The sequence below is a fragment of the Rhea americana genome, unplaced genomic scaffold (genome assembly GCF_003343005.1).
Source record: "Rhea americana isolate MKP2758 unplaced genomic scaffold, rheAme1 scaffold_34, whole genome shotgun sequence".
NCBI lineage: Eukaryota > Metazoa > Chordata > Aves > Rheiformes > Rheidae > Rhea > Rhea americana.
Genome location: NW_028186468.1, coordinates 2195060 through 2213878, shown reverse-complemented (window position 1 = coordinate 2213878; position 18819 = coordinate 2195060). Strand labels below are relative to the sequence as shown.

Below are 18819 nucleotides of genomic sequence, written 5' to 3'. Positions count from 1 at the left end.
CCCAAACCAGACTGATTGCGGCTCAATTGTAAAAGCCARAGTCTGACTCAAAAAGCTTGTGCTATCAAAAGGCTGGAACAAATGAGAGAGGGTCAAGATAAAACACTGTTAAATAATTGTGATCTTGAACATAACCTKTGCCACATTTTTAAGAATATTTCTTCTAACATAGTTCAGATCTTAAGGCCATGATGTGCAGCATGATCCAGCAGAGCAGAATTTGCCCTCTCTGCTGCACTTATGTGCACCTCTGTTTTCCTTTTTCTCCTGCTTTTCTTTAAGGCCTAGTGGGTCACCCAGGTWCTTTTCCGCTGTGCTTTAGTGTTGCTTAAATTTATTGAGTGTTTGGCAAGAGAGAACAACTGCTATTCATTCTCATGGTGCCTCATTTCTAAAAGGTGATGACAGCTAGGTAGAACATCCAACTGACCAGAGTGGATGAATTATCAGCATTCTGGAGTCCTTCTGCTCTGTAGGTCTGACCTGTAGAATGACCTATAATAGAAATAAGTCAATATTTGCTTAACAATAAAATTGATGTGGAGAGCAGATGGAAAGCCAGGATAGTACTTGGGTTATATCCTTCCTGTAGAGGTGGGTATTAAAAAAAAAAAAAAAAAAAAAAAAAAAAAAAAACTTTTGTGATTGTTGCTAGCTGTGTTATATCCCTTTGGTGAAGGTATTAAACATTTATGCAGAGTTTTAACTGAATTTATTAGAGACTGTGTATGTTTGTACCAGTTTGTTGTGATCCCTACTCTACTATATTGCATTTCAAGTATTTTTATGAGTTGAACTCTAAGACTTGTGTTTGTATTAATGTAATATCTTTAAAGCTAACGGTGAAGTTGAACTCTTTATTCAGTTTAAGAAATGTTKTATGAAAATCTAAATGGGTATTCTAACTTGAGGCAGGACTTTCTTTACAGCAAGGTGCTCTCTAGTAGTTGGCACTGGTCCATGTGACTAACCAAACTCACTGAAGAGTTGTTGATTTTATGTGATCGGTGCTTCCTCTGAGTAATGGCCTGGGAACTCTGTAGCGCAGGCATCCTGCATTCCCTCTGCTGCGCTGTCTTTCCCTGGAGTTAGGTGGGGAGCTCCCCTGTCAGCCTCAGTGGGGTGTCCTCTCCTGCATCATGGTGCGGGAGGGGACCGGGTCTGTTTAAGGTATCCTTTAGAAAAGGAAGTAATTTTTAAGATATGTGACTTCCCTGATACAACGTGTATGGTTTTTTTAAATGTTTTTCCTATATTTTGCAATAGGTGGGTTTTACGTCAGATACTTCATGCAACTTTTTTCTATTTTTTCTCTCTTTTTTTTCCCCCTCTCTTTTTTAAGTATGTAATATACGTTTTCATCGCACTGGTGCTCTCTTGGCTTTGAGACAAACACCTTTCAGGAGAAGACTACCTCTTTGAAAAAAATATTCTGTCTTTCTTTTTTTGTTTATCTATATTTTTAGTGACTTTACAATATTTGCATTAGGAAAAAAAATGTGGAATAGGGTGCTTGAAGTTTTTAATATATACACCATGAGTTCCTGCCATGTCTGGCCTCAAAGCTTACAGAATTTTTTTTTCTAAGATGTTCCTACCTGGAAACTCTCGAACTGTAAAGGTGAGACAGCATAGATATACTGAGTTTGATTTGAAAAGAAGGAAAATAGGTTCCACAGAAGCTAATTTTTCTCTTTATAATGGGAAAAGTGACTATGACTGTCCAGTTTCATGATAGTATCTCCCAATTAAAAGAACTTTCTCACAATTTGTGCTTTTTCTTCTTCCCCTCTCTGAGCCGCCTTGTAATCCATAGTGACCCAGATGTAATTTCACATTGGTGATTTCACCTGCATTTTCTAACATTTTTTCACTATGTTTAGGTTTAGAGGTCTTGCACAGCAGTTTGTAATAAACTAGCAAGCTTGCCTTATGTTTCAGAATTTGTTTAGAAGCTTTATACTAAGTATTTGTTATCTTCATGTGATTACATTATGAACTTTGTTTGGACAAATTTGAGGAAGCGCAGACATGTTTATGATTTAAAGATTAAATCTATTCCCACTCTGCAGAAATTTTGGAATGTAATAGCCTTGTCCATGTTGGTTCTCTGCAACCCTAGTTTATAGTTTTTTCCTACTTAAGGAATTGATGGGTCAGCTCCATCAGTAATAAGTAATAATGTTAATAGTAGTTTATTGTGGGTCAATGATTTCTAAGTTAAACCTGTGCTCTGATTCCTGTTTTATCAGCTGCATGTTTACAACCTATTGGTTATTGTTTAATTGCTGTCAGATATTGAATGTATTGCAGCAGATTTTCTCATACAGGAAAGTGTTTGCAGTAATTCGTTCCCCCATTCCATCCTTCTGAATTTAACTCCAAGAATGTTGAAGACAGTTAAGAGTTTAAACACTGAGGGGGAAAACTTTTTTTTTTTTTTTTTTTTTTTACAGCTATCTAATAAACTCTTTAGTATTTGTCACAGTAAGAATTAATATAAATAACAAATGTAGGGAAGAGAAAAGCTATATTTTAACTCATTTATTTCTTTTTAGGTTAACAAAACCCTTGTCATTTGCGGATTGTGTTGGGGATGAGCTGCCTTGGGGATGGGAAGCTGCATATGATCCTCAGATTGGTGTCTACTATATTGATCACATCAGCCGTAAGTATTTTTCTGTGCACTGTATTGATTATATAAGAAAGCTTATCTAGATTAGACTTTTATACCAAGCTCCTAAATGGACTCCTAAACTAGAGTAGGAGTAGGTAAAGATTTCTTGCAAGAAAATTTTAGTTATAGTAACAATTCCTGTTGTTTAATAGGCAAATTTTCCTGTTTGTGTGCACAGGCTTGCTGAGGATAGTTGCAGATATATTGCAGCTGGCTCAAAATAGTGCATATGACTATTAATCTTTTTCTGTGGAAGAAGTCCATGTAATGTATAGTAAATAAAGATAGTTAACATCTGCTGGTATCTGTAAAGTATAGGATGTTTGTTTTTTTTTTTTTTTTTTTTAATATTCAGGAATGCACAGTGATGGAGATAGCTGGATATGAGTAATGGAAACTGGCTTAAATCTCACCACTGAATGGAGCTATTGTAGATTAGCTAGAATGGAGTAAGGAGGTTTATTTGATGTAATTTGTATATGAGGTCTGGCAAATGTATAGTAGTTATAAGTACAACATATAGTAGAATGCATTCCTGGAAGTAAATAGTGATGTATTCTGTAGTAATCAGAAAGGGAATGGGCAATGAAAATGTTGAGGAAAAATTGTTTTTTGGTATAACATTATTGGCTTCAAAAGGCTTACAAGAAAATCTGCTGGTACAAGATGACAGGATCTATTTTTGTGTATATTTTTAATTGCATGGGAATTATGCCTAACCATACAAAACTATAAACTTCTTTGGGGGGGGGGGGGTTGGGGGGAAATACATGCTAGGCTTATTTAAATTAATATTCTCCTGAAAGCGCGTGTCTTTCCCTTTTTTCTTCCTGTTTTTTTTCCTGCATATTTGTTGCTACCTTTTTCTGTTTTCTAATAAATTATCTTCAGTAATATAGTAGGAGGGATTCCATTTGAGATCAGTACCTGAGTGGAGGTGCCTGCATCTGTGCTAGCAACACTGTGTAGTTGCCTAAGCATAAGTGTCTGTAGCCAGTTGAAATGCTTTAGTTTAGCAGAGACAAATGCACAGGGTCAGTAGATACAGCACAGGGATGGTGAAGGACCACTGGTCTTCAAGAACAAAAGCTGAAGATGAGGCTGGTTACTCCAAAGTTGCCCCAAACGTACAGGCACCTGAATCAAGTCTGAGATCTCTGAGCTGCTATTATAGACAATAGTGATCTAGTCAATGCAGTTAATGTAGCACAAAGTGCGATTTAGCTGATGAACTGATTTAAGCTCTCCTGGTTGGGTTGGATTGGAACACTGTTAACTAGAATAGGAAATCTACCGTGCTTGTTAGATACCTGCAGGTAGACACCTAATCTTAACCTTGAACTGAATCCTATCCATTAACCTCATTTTGGGTTTTAAAGTCCTATTTTACTGGAAAAACAATGAGAGTCCACTGATTTTATGTGTGGTATTGTGACTTAAACATTTCTGAACTGGAAAAAACAGGGACATACTTGACTGAACTCAAAAGCTGAAGAAAGAAAAGGATTTGTCTGTGAAAATAAAGGCTATTCTGAGAGGAAACTTGCGATTAACTTCTTTTTTACTTTGGATTAAAACTGTTAAACTCAAAAATACAAAATTTTAAAATAGATTATCAGCATTTTGGGGTGTGTGTGGGTGAAAGTGCTTTCAGATCACTGCTTTGGTAATCCTGTTATTGTATTCCATAGACACTCAAAATTTTTAGTTAGTTCTAAAAACCTTAGCCTTGTAGTGTTGTTGCTTGCATTTTAGAATGATTAAATATTTTCTCTGCATTAAAAGGTCATTTCTGTGCATTGAAGAAGACTTTCTGAATGTTATAAGCTGTTCATGGGTCAAGTTTTGCTTCATATGTGGAGAGTTGACGCTTGGACAGCAAGGTCTTCAAATTCTCATGAAAATTCTAGTATAGTACAAGCAGCAGTGCTTCTGTTTAATAGAGAAGAATTGTGTATATTCATTTGTACACATTTCTCTTTCTGTGGCTGGAACAAACAAGTATGGCTAGCTAGGTGCGTGTTTCTATTTTGTTAATGTGTATTATGGAGGACAAAAGTGTCATTTGGGCTTTGGTATAGTTAGTGGTTTTCACCCATCGTTTGGTAGTGTATTTGTCTCCTATTATATTAATACATGTTGTTTTGTAGACATCAGTGAAATTTTTTATTTTGGAAAGCAGTATGTTTCAGGTCTGTGCATGATATTTTGCACAGTGTTTTGATGAGAGCACTCTTGAGTTGCTGGGAGGTAACCTTCCTCAGCAGGTCATTTGTCTGACATGCCAAATGTGGAGATTACAGCTTTTAGTTCACCTGACTGGGGTGCACACATTGTCACTGAAGTATGTAGTATGGAGATTGCTAATAATAGTAATAAATTAAAAAATAAATGGTTAAAAAGCTTTTCCTTATGTTCAGGCAGAACTTCTTGTGTCTTAGTCTGTGCCTGTTGCCTCTCATCCTGTCACTGAGCACCACTGAAGAGTCTGGCCTGGTTCTCTTTAAACCTTCCCTCCAGATATTTATATGCTTTGGTAAGGTCCTCCTCTAAGTTTTCTCATCTCCAGGCTCAACACTCCCTGTTCTCTCAGTCTTTTCTTATGTGAGAGATGCTTCAGTCCCTTAATCATCTTAGAAGCCTTTTCATTGGCCTTGCTCCAATATGTGCATATGTCCCTTTTACTGGGGAACGCACCACTGGACCCAGCACTCCAGATGTACCCTCACCAGGGCTGAGTAGAGGGGAAAGATCACTTCCCTTGACCTGCTGGCAATGCTGTTCCTGATGCAGCTCAGGATACCATTGGCCTTCTTTGCCCAAGGGTGCATTGCTGGCTCATGGTCAACTTGTCCAGCTAGACCCCCAGAGCCTTCTCTGCAAAGCTGCTTTCTAGCAGGTGAAATGCAGGATGATGCAACTCACTTTGAGAAACACTGACTGAGGTCATTACACTACTAATATATTTTTCCAAATAGGAGTTTTAATGTGGTGCTTTCAGCTTCAAGGGAGACAAGATTACAAGCCATCTGTCAAGGCAGAACATGAATATGATATGGGTAGCTAATACCATAAGGACCTAAAAGCTTTGCCTGTTGTTCAGTAGCACCCTTTGTGAGTGGGCTGCCCGAAGGGATGTTATGACTCGGTGATCAGGGATTGAGGAGTTCTTTTTTTGCAGGCTCTCCCTTTCAGGAGAGTCCAAAGATTATAGCTTGTACTCCTCACTCTTATAATGCTCATTGCATACTGTAATTGTGTGTACAACCTCTAATTTGTCAACCTTTACTAACTTTTGTGAATAACATGGTTAGGAACTTAAACAATTTCAGAAATAGCCAAAATTTATTATTCTAYTTAATTTCATATATTCAAAGGCAAAGCCATCACTTTTGCATTTTCCAAATTCTTCTGCAGGGTTTTTGATATCAAACTTCAAGTGGTTAAGATGAAAATATTTATACTGGTAATTGCTGGTATTTATGCCAGCGTTATTCTGGTATTGCTTGGATTTGCAAACCCTTTCAAGCTGATACAATTTCTGAAACAAACGGTCCTGCTCTATTGGTACCTCTGGCCTTTTATTCTCTCCCTGCAATATTTTTGCTTATACTGGCATGAACATTTGCATGGCCAGACAGTGAATCAGATCAGGGAGCTGATTTGAGCAGAAACTAATCCGGCAAGGAAAAAAAAGTTACTATTGGTTCTCYTTTCCACACCCCTATTTATGCAAGTAAGGGAGGTAAGGTGACCTGGGGGTAGGAATAATACGGGTGTATCAAAGTCAGGTGGAAGTGGCAGGGAACAGCAGCCAACTGCAGTAGCACTGGTTAAAAGAGTTTTGAAACTACAGCCATGAACTGTCAAATCCTGCGCCTGCTTGTCCAGAGGCAGTTTTGATTTTGAGGCTGTGGTTTCTGTGTGCGCTTCCTGGATGGCAGTGGCAGCTGAAGTAGTTGCTGCCCACTCTGGTTCCTGCCCTGTGCAGTGTCGGCACAACGTGGGCGTAGYGAGCGAGGACAGTGGGAAGCGTCCTGCTTCCTGACGTGTGTGTGCTSCCGTTCCCTTCCTTCCTTCCCCCAGCCACCTAGGCTCTCATGCCAGCACCGCCGCCTGGGATGCCTGTCCGCAAACAGCCATGGAAGGGCTCGGGAGCAAGGGGAACCTGCCGAGTGAAATCTATGTTTCTTTAGGGCCAGAAGGAAGGTGGTGAGGAGGTCCTGGGAGCTCGGGGCGGGGGTTCGGATGGGGACAGCCTAGGCGGTGATGGAGGGCAAGCGTGGAGGGGGGAGCTGTTGTAGCCACTGGAGCTGTTGCTTGTGTGGGGAACCGTGGGCTGGGTTGGGGAGCTCAAATGTTGAGGTGGCCAGCGCCGCTGACTGTCAGACTGTAAACGTGCTTCTTTGCGGATTCTAGATGCTGAAGGATATGGGCCTACGGTAGCTGGAAGTTTCACTAAAATAAATAAATTAGATTTATTGACTATGTTGTCCCTTTTCTTTCTTGAATGAATGACATCTCAAATTGTGAAGCTAGGAAACTCAGTCAACCTATTTTTGTGGAGTTTTTTTTTTATATATATATATATAACATCTGTAATTAGTGCTTCTGAAGTAATTGGAACTGACTGAAAATGAGTATTGCTGTATAAGAAATGTTGTCAATGTGAGTCAATTTAACTTAGATGAGACTCTATCTTATTTATTTACTTTACTGCTAGGAATGCGTTAAATGGGTATGTTGGGTTGTTCTTCTCTATCYTACTCTTTCTACAACAAAACCAAACTTCTCAAACAAATAGGATGTGCTTTAGTTCTTAACTACTTGTTATTGTCAGGAGGGTAGGGAAGAGCCAAGATCCACAGTGTTCCCAACGAGACCACTGTAAACAGCTACGTGAGTAATCTTACTGTTAAACCAAAAAATACTTGAGGGATTTTTTGTTGTTTTTTTTTTTTGTTTTACTTCATTTGACCCATAAAAGAAACTGTTTATATTGTAAGATTTTTGAGGCTAATCTTGAGATAATTTATGAGATCCTTCATTTACATACCATGTAAATGGCATGTATGTAGTCACAAAATGATGTGCAATGTTACTGTGTTTTTTAATACCTTTATGTAAATTGATGCKTTGTTAATTTATATTTTGGACTTCATTCTGTGAATTTTGTGAACTCCCATCACTACAAAAACTTTTTTTTTTAGTATCATACTAGCTTTTTTGAACAACTTTTACTTTCGACTTAATGTGAACAATTAATAAACRTGCCTTTTACTATGACAGCAATTTKTGATTTTGATGATTTAATGCAATATTAAGCAATAGTTGCTGTAATTGGTAGTACATTCAAGCCTTTTTACTGAGAGAACCAGAGTTTGATTTTGAGTGTTTTTGTTCTTCAGTTTTAACTGTGGCATGTCAAAGTCTAGCAGCTGTTTATTTTCTAAGGTTTTGGTTTTTGTTTGTTTTGTTTTTAATTTTCAGTTAATTAGACGTCTAATATAAAGTAAGAATATTTAGAATTATATATTTAGAAAACTTCTCAAAAAGTTACATTTAGTGGGCATTACTCTAAGATAAACTTTTTAATCATGAATAAATAGTTGAACTTCAGTTTGTGTTTTTGGTTTGGAAGGAAGCGTGATAAGAGAAGTCCTTGGTACAGCTCTTTGTGATCAGCAAGATTGTTCTTCAGCTGTAGTACTGCCAAATGCATTTGTTTTTTTACTGAATTTGCATCTTCTTACGGTGACTTTTTTCTTTTTTTTTCTGCATAGGGCCAGATGACAGATCTCAGAGTCTAAAGTCAGAGAASAACAAAAACAACAACAACAAAAAAATCTAGCGAGAGTATAGGTTGTATAGAAATATATTGGTCTAGATTGTATAGAAATATATTAGTCTATGACCAAATTTTGATTTGCCTTAACACTATTAGAGATATCAATGTATTATTACAGTAAGTGTTAATCTTGCATTGAAATGTTAAGACTCTGATCTGTGTTCTCAAATGCTTCAAGTTTGAGAGATTATCTTGTAATATGACTAGCTGATTTCCAGAAGTATGACTAACAGCACTCAACAGGCTAGCGTCCTTTATGTTCTGAGAATTTACAGAGTTCAGAGAATAAAGGTTGTGATTCTAAATCCTCCCTCTAAGACCTCTGCTTATCTGAAAGACTTCTGTTTTTTACTTGGTATGAATAATCTGAGAGGATCCTGGACTGGGAGACATGTTCTGCCTTGCTTTCAGAGCCGGATATATTCCTAAACAAGTTATCTCCTTGAATTCCTGCTCTTATTTTCAGGCTCAGGAACAACAGGGCAAGAGGTTTTCTTCTTCATGACACTGATCTGTTAACTTATAAAACAAGTATGGTGCTGTTCGCACTGTTTGGTCACAAGGGTATTATAGAAAGGATTTAACAGTATTTAAAAGATAAAGACAGGAGGGAATAGCTACTTCTAGCCTAGCTGTAATTCATCCACTTTCTTTTGCCATTCTTTACTGTGTCTGATATGATAATTGTTCTCCCTGCTCCCTACCCCTGCTCTTCTCTTCAAAGGGAAGTTCAACTTCCACCTTTTCTGCTTCTACTGCTCCTCCCTACTCTTAGTTTTAACTATCCACTTTAGAAGCGTGAATGCACGTTTCCATTCCTTCCCGGAGCCTGCTTCCTACTGCTGATACTGCATGAAGAAAAAGCAAAGAGGCAGAATGATGCTAAAAGACCAAGAAGTATAGAGGTAGGGATTTGCATCTGCTTCGTTTGAGACTAAAATTCACTGGAGGTTCCTATTTCCCCTTTTGATTTTCTTCTTTCTTGAAATTTAAAATCCTAGTAATTTACCTACACTGTTTGACAGTTCTAACACATTGTTCTGTGTTAGATTCTCCATTCCTTGTCATAGCCTTTAAGGCTTTCAGGGAGCAGAGCCCATCTCTTGATYGTAATTGTGTGCCGTTTATTCCCACAGCCCAGCACAATCTTTCAAGTAAGTAGTGGCATGCAAGTGTTTGGGGACCAGTTGTAAAGACTCTTTGGGTTCAGCAAGCACACATGGTCAAAATCCAAGTGCAGTAGGTTTTATTTTGAATTTTATTTATAGGTAGGTAGCTTCTTGCTCTCTGGCCATTATAAAGCTCTATAATAGTGGGAAGGGATTAGAGTAGTCTGATGCTGGCTACAGAAAGAAGGCTAGCGTAGCAAGTGCTCTGGATGGAAGAAGATSAGCTGATGACATTTAAAATTTATGTAAAGATCATACCTGTGGGTATGAATCATAATTCTGACAGCCATAGCAGTAGAACGTAACCTACCTACTGAGGGCTGGCTGATGTAGACCAAAATGCTCAGAATTTCCACTGTGCTTGGCTCTCAGATAAGTAGTCATTGTTACYTAATGTCTAGAAGAAACCAGTGTGCCATAAAGCTAATATGTTGTTCAATATTTCTTAGCAAAAATCTCTGAATAAACATTCACTGGAAATTTGCTTATGCTTGTTCAATGTAGCTAGAAGACATTCTCATTTTCTCTCTCTCCTTTCTCAAATTCCAGCCTAGAATTATTTTATGGAAAAGTGTCTAGAAGAGAGAGAAAGCAATTGTCAATGGGAGTAAGCAAAATGTAGAGAACTTGAAGCATATCCTGAATAGCCTAACTTTCCTTCATATCTCTCTTCATAACTCATATTTTATCTTATTACACARTAGAACATGATTTTCTTAGCGTCCAACTATGTTTTAGATAATTCTGAAGCCATGGTGTATGTGATATTCTAGGGCTCCATGGTCTTACTGAAACTGCTGTCTCTGCAGTACACTTTTTTTTTTTAAGTACACATAGAACAAATACATAAATATAATACTATATGTGTTCTTCCTCAAAGTTTTAGGTGGRAACTGCTTTTCCTGTGATTTGAGTTTGAATTGTCAGCATTTTACAAAGGGGAAAGAGGAAGGCGCAGAAAGGAATAGAACAAAAAAAAGTTTCAGAAAGCCTCTGGTATGTAAACAATAAATGCATTCCTTAAGCCAGTCTAGTCGCATTTTTTGTTATTCTCCCTGAAAYTAGTGCTCATGTGTTTGCCTCCTTTATTGTTCATTAATCCTTGCATCTGAGTTGCCTGCAACATTTGTTATGGCAGTTTAAATACGATGAAGTAATATTTGCACTTCTTTTTCTCATGTGTGGGCTTTTTTTGGGGGGGTCTGTTTATAGGCAGAATGCTGGAAATTTGAAATTCAGTTTGTTTATTAAGAAAGTCAGTTTGTTTATTAAGAAACATGGAGTATGCTCTTAGAATAAACATATCCGTAGTGCTTATGCAATCCTATTTATAAAATTACCCACCATTAAACCAGTTTGTGTTATTCTGTGATGGAGGATATCAGACACCAGTTCCCCTCTTCTGATGTTACATATTAAAGGGTTGGTGCTGGTTTTGTGCTTGTCATCTTAAGACTTCTTTGTGCTTCTAATATGTAAAAAGATGCCACTGAAATCCCCATACTCTTTTATCATGGCTCCCCTAGTTTCACTTGACTGCAGCTTTTTCTAGAGACTTTCCCCCCCAACATGACATAGAGTGTTGTTCCAGATGTCCCGTCTTTTCAAACAGCTTCTGTGAAGTGAAGCAGGATGTAATCCTAACTCAGCCAAGGCACTGGGGACTATACAAAGACTTATCTAGATTGATTTTGGATACTTTTCTTTGGCCACTGGGATTTAGGGSGAACACAGTGATGGAGTAGCGTGGAGTATAGTCAGTTAACGGTTGTGKTGTTCTATTAAAGTTGGGGGTTCTGTGTGGTTGGAGGTAGTAGCCATGTAATTATGATGCAAGATAACCAGAGATGTCAGGTGTAATAGTTATCTTTTAATCAAAGTTATCTTTTAATCACTTAATATTTCAGAGAAATTTTCCCTCTGACACGGAGTATCTAGCCGAGTGGCATGACCTGGCCTGGAGCACAACCTGCTGTACGTGACACTGCTGTGTCTGTCAAACTACCTCTTTTCACAGCTCACTTATTGCAGTTTTGTCACTGCTTGTCTTATACTGTAGCCTGGTTTCCAGGTCTGGCAGCCTTCCTGAAATTCTCCTAATTTGAGGCTTTCTGCTTTCCAGACCTGAGCCCTCTTAGGCAACTTGGCACAGTTTTCCCTAAGTTAGTCTGTGTAAGAGAAGGTTAATACTATGAATGAGTAGATTTGGTGGCTTTCTACTGTTTTAAAAAATCCCTCTCCAACCTGTGCTTCTTCCTGCTTTATACTTTCTCTTTGTTCATCAGACCTTCAGTAGCCTGGCACAGCTTGCCTAACCTGCCATAAAATGTTGTGTGTGTGTTTTTTTATTTTTTTGGGGCCCAGTGAATGATCTAGTGAGTTGAGTAGGCTTTGTGGTGGGTTGGATGACCACCAGAGCCTGTCCAGRAGAGAAAATGTGATTGTGTAACACTGTGGAATGGAGTTGGAAACCAGGTAGGGGAAACCACCACTACCAAAAAAACAGGGGGCTGTTATGGCAGCTCCAGCTGTGACACAACACTGCAGCCTGCTCTGCTGCCCAGCAGCAGGTGTGTAGGTGTGTTGGGCATGCAACTGGGAGGCCATGTGGCTGCTTGTGGGCAACATGTCACCTTGTGTGGCTCCTGGGCATCACGCTTCTGAGGTGCGCCTGCTACTCAGTACAGCCTCRTGGTCTTCCTCTCACAGACCAGGTTGACTGCTTGCATCTGGCACTCACTCTGAGAGTTGCAGATGCGTGCAAGGTACAAGCACASCAATAGGGAAATGCATAGGGGGGTGTCAAACAAATAGGTCTTTGGATCATCATCACGCACTCAACTGTTGTGCAAGGCTTGGGTCTGGCCCTCGTTTCCAGCTAGGCCAGCTGGTTGCCCTTTGACACGGGGCCGTGGGTCTGTCTTCTGAGATGATGATTCTGTTACGTTCACAAGCAATCTCTCTGACGTTTTTGTTTGTGGGACCTCTTGAGAGTACTTGTTCTCTAACCCTGTTGCCTAAATACAACCTGTCTGGCTGAGGATAGCTTAGACATGGGTCATTCTGGAACCAGTCAACACTGCTATTTTGTTTGGCAAGRGGAGATGGTGGAAAAACTATTGCTTCCATGTATTGTTAATCTTGTAGTAAAAATGTCCAATTCTCCTATTTCTAGTCCTAGGGCGCCAGGGAGCTTTTCACTTCCCTGTGGGATTTTCTAGTGGGATTCTAATTTCATGTATTTTAGAGAAATATGATCTACTGCAGATAAGGTAATAGTTTCCTTCTGTTAAAGTAGACAAAAAAAAAAAAAAAATTGGAAGAGCTTCTTGATAGCAGAAAGGAACATAACATCTGACATTAACTCATAAAAAATTGACATGCCTGAATCTCTTATGTATAATACATATCTTAGATATAATTACACTGGGCACATGTAGTATTATGCCCTGAAAGGTTTTGTTTGTTCTTTKTGTCAGAACTTGCTTGAAGGGTAGTAAAGAAAGTCTTGGTATTTTAGCTTTGAATTATTGTTTGGGGTAAGTTCTTTGCTCAGTTTAAGTGCATCAAACCTGGCTGGCAGTTAGCCATGAAGATTGTATTTCATTAATAGCAGCATGATTAAAGCCAGCACAGCCTGCTTTTTTTATTTTGCAGGGGTATGGTAATTGCAGTGCTCAGGAATGTCCTTGGGTGGAGCATGCCATCCTGCTGCTGTGCAGTTCTACTGGGCCAGACCTGAAATGGTTTCTGTCTCAAATTTTCTCCCCAGTGTGAGTAATTGCTCAGATCTCTAAAAATAGGAGGAAATAAATTACCTTGTTTACATTTTTTCACAAATTTATTAACTATGCACTTGCAGTAATTTATTTAAAATTAAATTAATTAGTTTTAAATCAAGATCTCTTAATAGAATTGAGTAATTTTGATTCACAAGTGAGTTTGCTAAATGAAGCTAAAAGCAAGTCAAAGTAGGAATGTGTATCATGAGTATTAGATTTCAGGGTATACGCATTTTGTTATTGTGGGTCATTATTTTGCATTGTGGCTGAACAGAGGCAGTTAACATGCAAAGATTTTTTTGAATCTAAGCAGTGCTCTTTATAAAGCCTGATGTACTACTCTTAATTGTTTGAAGATACATTTTTAAGGGCATGTTTTCTGTTCACATGTAAGTTATACTACAGAAAATGTTGGCTAATGTATCTTAATTTTCTCTGCAAGAAACAACTGACCTCTTGAATGTACCAGTCTAGTAATATAGAAATTGTTGGAGAGATCATGATGAGGATATTTTTATTCTCTGCTCCTGGTGATTAAAGCCCCRTTAGCTTGTGCTAGAACAGATACGACCCTAGAGCTTTCTAGCGTTCATGAGCAATGCTCTCTTTTCACSTGAGCAGAGGAAATAACACGTCACCATCAGTCTAGCTAAAAATCTATATTTGTTGCATAATTTGTATCTGCTGCAGACAAACTAGTAGGGCGTCCTGTTGCAGTCACCARTGGAAACATTTATCTACCTTTAAAAAAAAGAAAAGAAAGAAAGAAAARGGAAAAAAGAAAAAGAAACAGCTCTCAAGTTTAATTTACACCAGCTGTTGAATAGCAAGGATAGGAAAACATTTGGATGTCTTCCGTGGTTTGAATCCCGATCTTTACTTTAARGATGAAGGGCTTCACATCTCATTATTAAATCTTTAGCAAGCTGTTCACTCAGTGACATACACGTAACTGTCCCAATAGTTACAACTTTGACCTTACACCAGATACTTAAAACATTCTTTCTCAAGGAAAAAAATCCTTGTCTTTGTGAAGCTTTAGTCTGAGAATTACAAATATTTGTTTTTGAGAGAACAACTCTGAATTTTTTTTTTTATTGGTATATTGGCTATTGCAAGATACATTTGCTTCAAATGAACGTACTTTCCAAAGTGTAGTATTGTAGTACCAGGAATATTATCCTCAGCTATGTTTTTAAAGGTATTTTTCCTCTATGAGGTAAACCAAATAATTAAAATTCAGAAGACTGAAAATTCTAAATGAGCAAGCATATGGTGCTACTACATATRCATGTGTGTGTGTACATATATAAAATATATATACATATAAAATAAATAACATGCCCAACAAGTGATTTGCTTTTCGTGTTTTCTGCACCATAGCGTTTGAGAAGACATACAGCAGGAAATACTTGGTTTTCTCTGGTTAGTGAAAATTAACAGAGGTATCAATTCTAGAATAGTAATTTCAGTAATGTTTTGCTTTTTCTGGTGTAATTCYGTATTTTCTAAGCAGAACATTCATTCTGGACTAAAATACCTTCAAATGGAGTTGTGTCAGAATAGTTTGGCTAGTCGGCAGTTACCCAAACCTCCGTATTCTGAAATTAATGTGTATGCTTTTTAAAATGCAAGGTCATTGTTTAGCTTGTTTTATGACTACCTACCTATATAAAAGGTGTTAACTCATGAAATTGTAGTATTGTGTTGGGCATGTAGCTTTGAGAGGCAAAAAGAGAATGTTTGATTGAATTTGCCAGCAATAAAGAAATAATCTGCTGTTGATCAGCTTTGTCCTTGTCCTGCAGTCACAAGGACAGGGCATCTGTAGGCCACCTTTTAGGACTCTGCAGGCTATGTTTGGTCTTTGGGYTGCACATTGAGCAATCCTTACTTAAAACCTACAAGGCAATTACTTGCAACATGCTTGAAGATCAGACCTTCTAATCTTGTAAGATTATTTGGTGGCTGCTGGTGGCACTCTTAAAACACAATCACATCATTACAGTCTTCTAAAAAACCAACATAACTGCATTTATCCTATTTGCTCACTGACCCATGAGAATCCTGCTTGATGCTCTTCATCCTGCTTCGCAAAAAGGGACACCTCTGAAAACCAGCACTTCTTATCTTCTGTAAATAACTGTGAAAGTGGAGGTGTGTTAAAGCACAACAGCAATAAGTGGCCACAGATAGGGACATGTGTTGACCATTTGAGGAGAGAAAAGGTATTGATTTGCTGCTTCGTGTGCCTGATATTTTTGTGGAAAAGAGCAGGTGGCTAGAAAAATGCGGGCAGGGGGCGGGAGGGTGCACGTATGTGTCTGTACGTATAGTTAGCTGTGGCAAGAGAGCCCCTGTTGGGGTTATTGGAAAACCAACTGTTCATAAAGCTGCTTTAATCTTTTATTCATTGCACCTTGGTTTACATGATGTCTCTGCTTGCTTTGTGTATGTCTGAGAAAGAACTTTGTTAGCAGAAATACAAAAGCTTGTCATGTTTGTAACTGGAGAAGTGGTTGCCAGCATGGTATCTGTCTGTCCATTTTTAACGGCATCAGTAATCATATAGAATTGCCATTTTAAGATTCTCCAGAGTTAGTTTTGTGGGATACTTTCTAGTATCCTCTTCTTGTTTCTGTGTTTTTGGTTTATGTGATACTAGCACCAAAAAGGGCTGTTGAAAACCTGTTGGTCACTATAGTAAATTGTTATTAACCAGACCCTGACCTTATCAGCTTCTACTGTTAAAATACATGTTTTCAGATCTGTAGTTGAGGGTGTCAGATCTATAGTTGAGGGTGCCTGCTCTCAAAGTGCAGTTTCACTACAGTTTAAAGCAATGAAGCTGCTTCTGTTATGGTTTGTTTGTTATTCCTTTTGTGTTCACCCACATATTCCCACTTTTTTTCCCTACTCCATATGCCAGTGTATGTTCTCAGAGTGGAGAACTAAGGTACCAGAAAAATAACCTAGAGATTGACTTTACCCCCCACCCCCCATATTTTTGCAAAAATTCTGAAATAAATATTTTGCACTTAAACACTTCAGTACTGAATATTCCTTTTTGTTATCTGTGTAGATTTATAGTGTGTAACTTGCAAGGAAAATGCAGTATGGCACACAGYTTGCATTTTGTTTCAGACTTTTCATGAAATGTCTTATGAGAATATCGATTTTTTTTTACTTAGTTTAGTTTTAAAAGAAGAATGTTCACTGTACATCTTCAAAATGTGTTGAACTAAGTCAGAAAATGCTAATGATAAGATTGGATGTTCAGTTTGGATTCCTGTTTTTTTTTTGCATGCATACATCAAGAAAGTCTGAAAACCTACAATTGAGTTGAGCACATCACATAAATTCTGCATTATATAGCACTAAAACATGTCTGATTCTTTGTTGTATTCATTCTACACAAGTCTTCTGTGTGGCTCCTTGAATTGAACTGGTTGACTTAATGCCATTTACAAGTTAAGGGCCTATTCYAGCCTACACTTTTAAATTACCTATGTAGTCAGTGGAAAGAAGTAGATGACTCAAAAAGCATTTCAGTCCCATATATCTGAAGCACCTGTCTTAGCTGGAATGAAGTGCTCTCTGAAGGTGGTCTTCTACTTTTGTTGACCGTARGAGAAAGTTGCAACTGGATCCGATGCCTAATAGTGATCTGGATTGAGCTGGGCGAGACAATTTTGAGCAACAATRTTCTGTTAGTTCAGTTACAGTGGAGAAAGAATTTTAAAAGCTGTTTACATAGAGGAAAAGGAGATAGAGAACCACTATAAAATATGAATAGCATATGACTGTAAATTAATGAAGTTGGGGAGGATTGAAAAAATGGAATACCTAACATTACTTTTCATTTCTATTCAAAAATGCATGCAATTTTAACATAACTGGATCAATAGAAAGGTTATATGTTATTTTCAGATGYAAAAAATATGGGTGAAAGGCTGCCTTTTTTGAGTTTTAGAATGTGTTATTAATTCAACATTTAGAATGTAGGAATGATCTAACATATAGCATTACCTATGCAACTTAATTTCTAATTTCACAATTGATCACTTAAATCCTGTTTCTCACGTGCTACTGTGGCAGAGAAAAACTTCACTAAAATCGGCATCTATCTAATAACCAAAGACAAGTTATCTCAGATAACAAGGTGGGAAAACAAGGTAAAAGCAAGTACTATCAAAGCTAGAACTTAGAGTTCATGCAACTAATCTAAAACAAAACTGGACTTTTCAGAGTATTCAAGTTATGTAAACGGGACTTGTTTAGTGTGGGTGTGACATGTCCTGTCCCCCAGCTTTCTTCTACAACTTCTACAACTGTGCATGAAACAATTTTCTTTGTGAGCAGATTTCAGCAGAGGTCTATTTAATTCCTTTCTTTTTTCCCATAAAGAAACAACACAGATAGAAGATCCCAGGAAACAATGGAGGCAAGAACAAGAGAGAATGTTAAAAGATTATCTTACAGTAGCCCAGGATGCTCTCAGTACRCAGAAAGAACTGTACCAGGTGAAAGAACAGAGGCTAGCACTTGCACTGGATGAGTATGTACGATTGAATGATGCCTACAAAGAAAAATCAAGCTCTCGTACCAGCTGTAAGTACAGTGGAAAACACAATGTAACTTCTTTTATCTGTGCCTTGCAGGGAATCTTGTTGCACTTTAGGAACATCTTGTACTCTGACTTTATTTTTATATATATATATATATAAATACATTAAAAAAGAATCTATTTTGTCATGCAGTTTGTCAGAACAAAATTCCACCAGATCTAGAGTCAAAGTAAATAGGATCTCATGTACTTCATGGCTGCATGCCAGAATGACCCTACTGTGTTGACAGGTAGCTGCAGTAGGCTAAGCAAGGAATTTGTTCGCTGCTTCACAAGAGCAGCGTACAATAATTTTGTAACCTATTTGCAGTGGTCAGAGATGAAATGGAGATACAGGCAATAATATTGGATGAGGAATTGGCACACAGTAAACTGATTTCAGAGGCATGTGTTTGGTTTGTTGGCAGAACATYTTTCTTAAAATTGATTAGCGTGATAAAAGCTGCGTGTACAAGTCAGGAAGAACTGAGCAGTGGACCTCTCAGGCTTCTGAATAAACCTGCCTCTGCTTTCTGGAAGTCTCCTTAGGAATTAGACCTTCCAGGAAGAGGTGCTTTCAAGATATCTCAGCTAGAAGAATGAAAACAGAAAAAAATGGGCTAAAAGCCCGGGAAAATGAGGTGCTACCTTTAGATTCTGTCACAGATAAAGGGAGAGAGATATCAAATAGTGGTAGGAGAAAACTGAAACAAATTTGAGTATTCATTTTTTGCCAC

General features: G+C 38.0%; 1 protein-coding gene across 1 annotated transcript in view; it reads left to right on the top strand.

The window, feature by feature from the left end:
- The window catches only part of WWC2 (WW and C2 domain containing 2), a 110480-nt gene that overhangs the window by 41574 nt on the left and 50087 nt on the right, over window positions 1-18819 (top strand). Inside the window, exons 2-3 of the mRNA XM_085311314.1 lie at window positions 2559-2668; window positions 17884-18087. Of these exons, the coding sequence (XP_085167440.1) occupies window positions 2559-2668; window positions 17884-18087 (314 nt within the window). The remainder of the gene's footprint in view (window positions 1-2558; window positions 2669-17883; window positions 18088-18819) is intronic.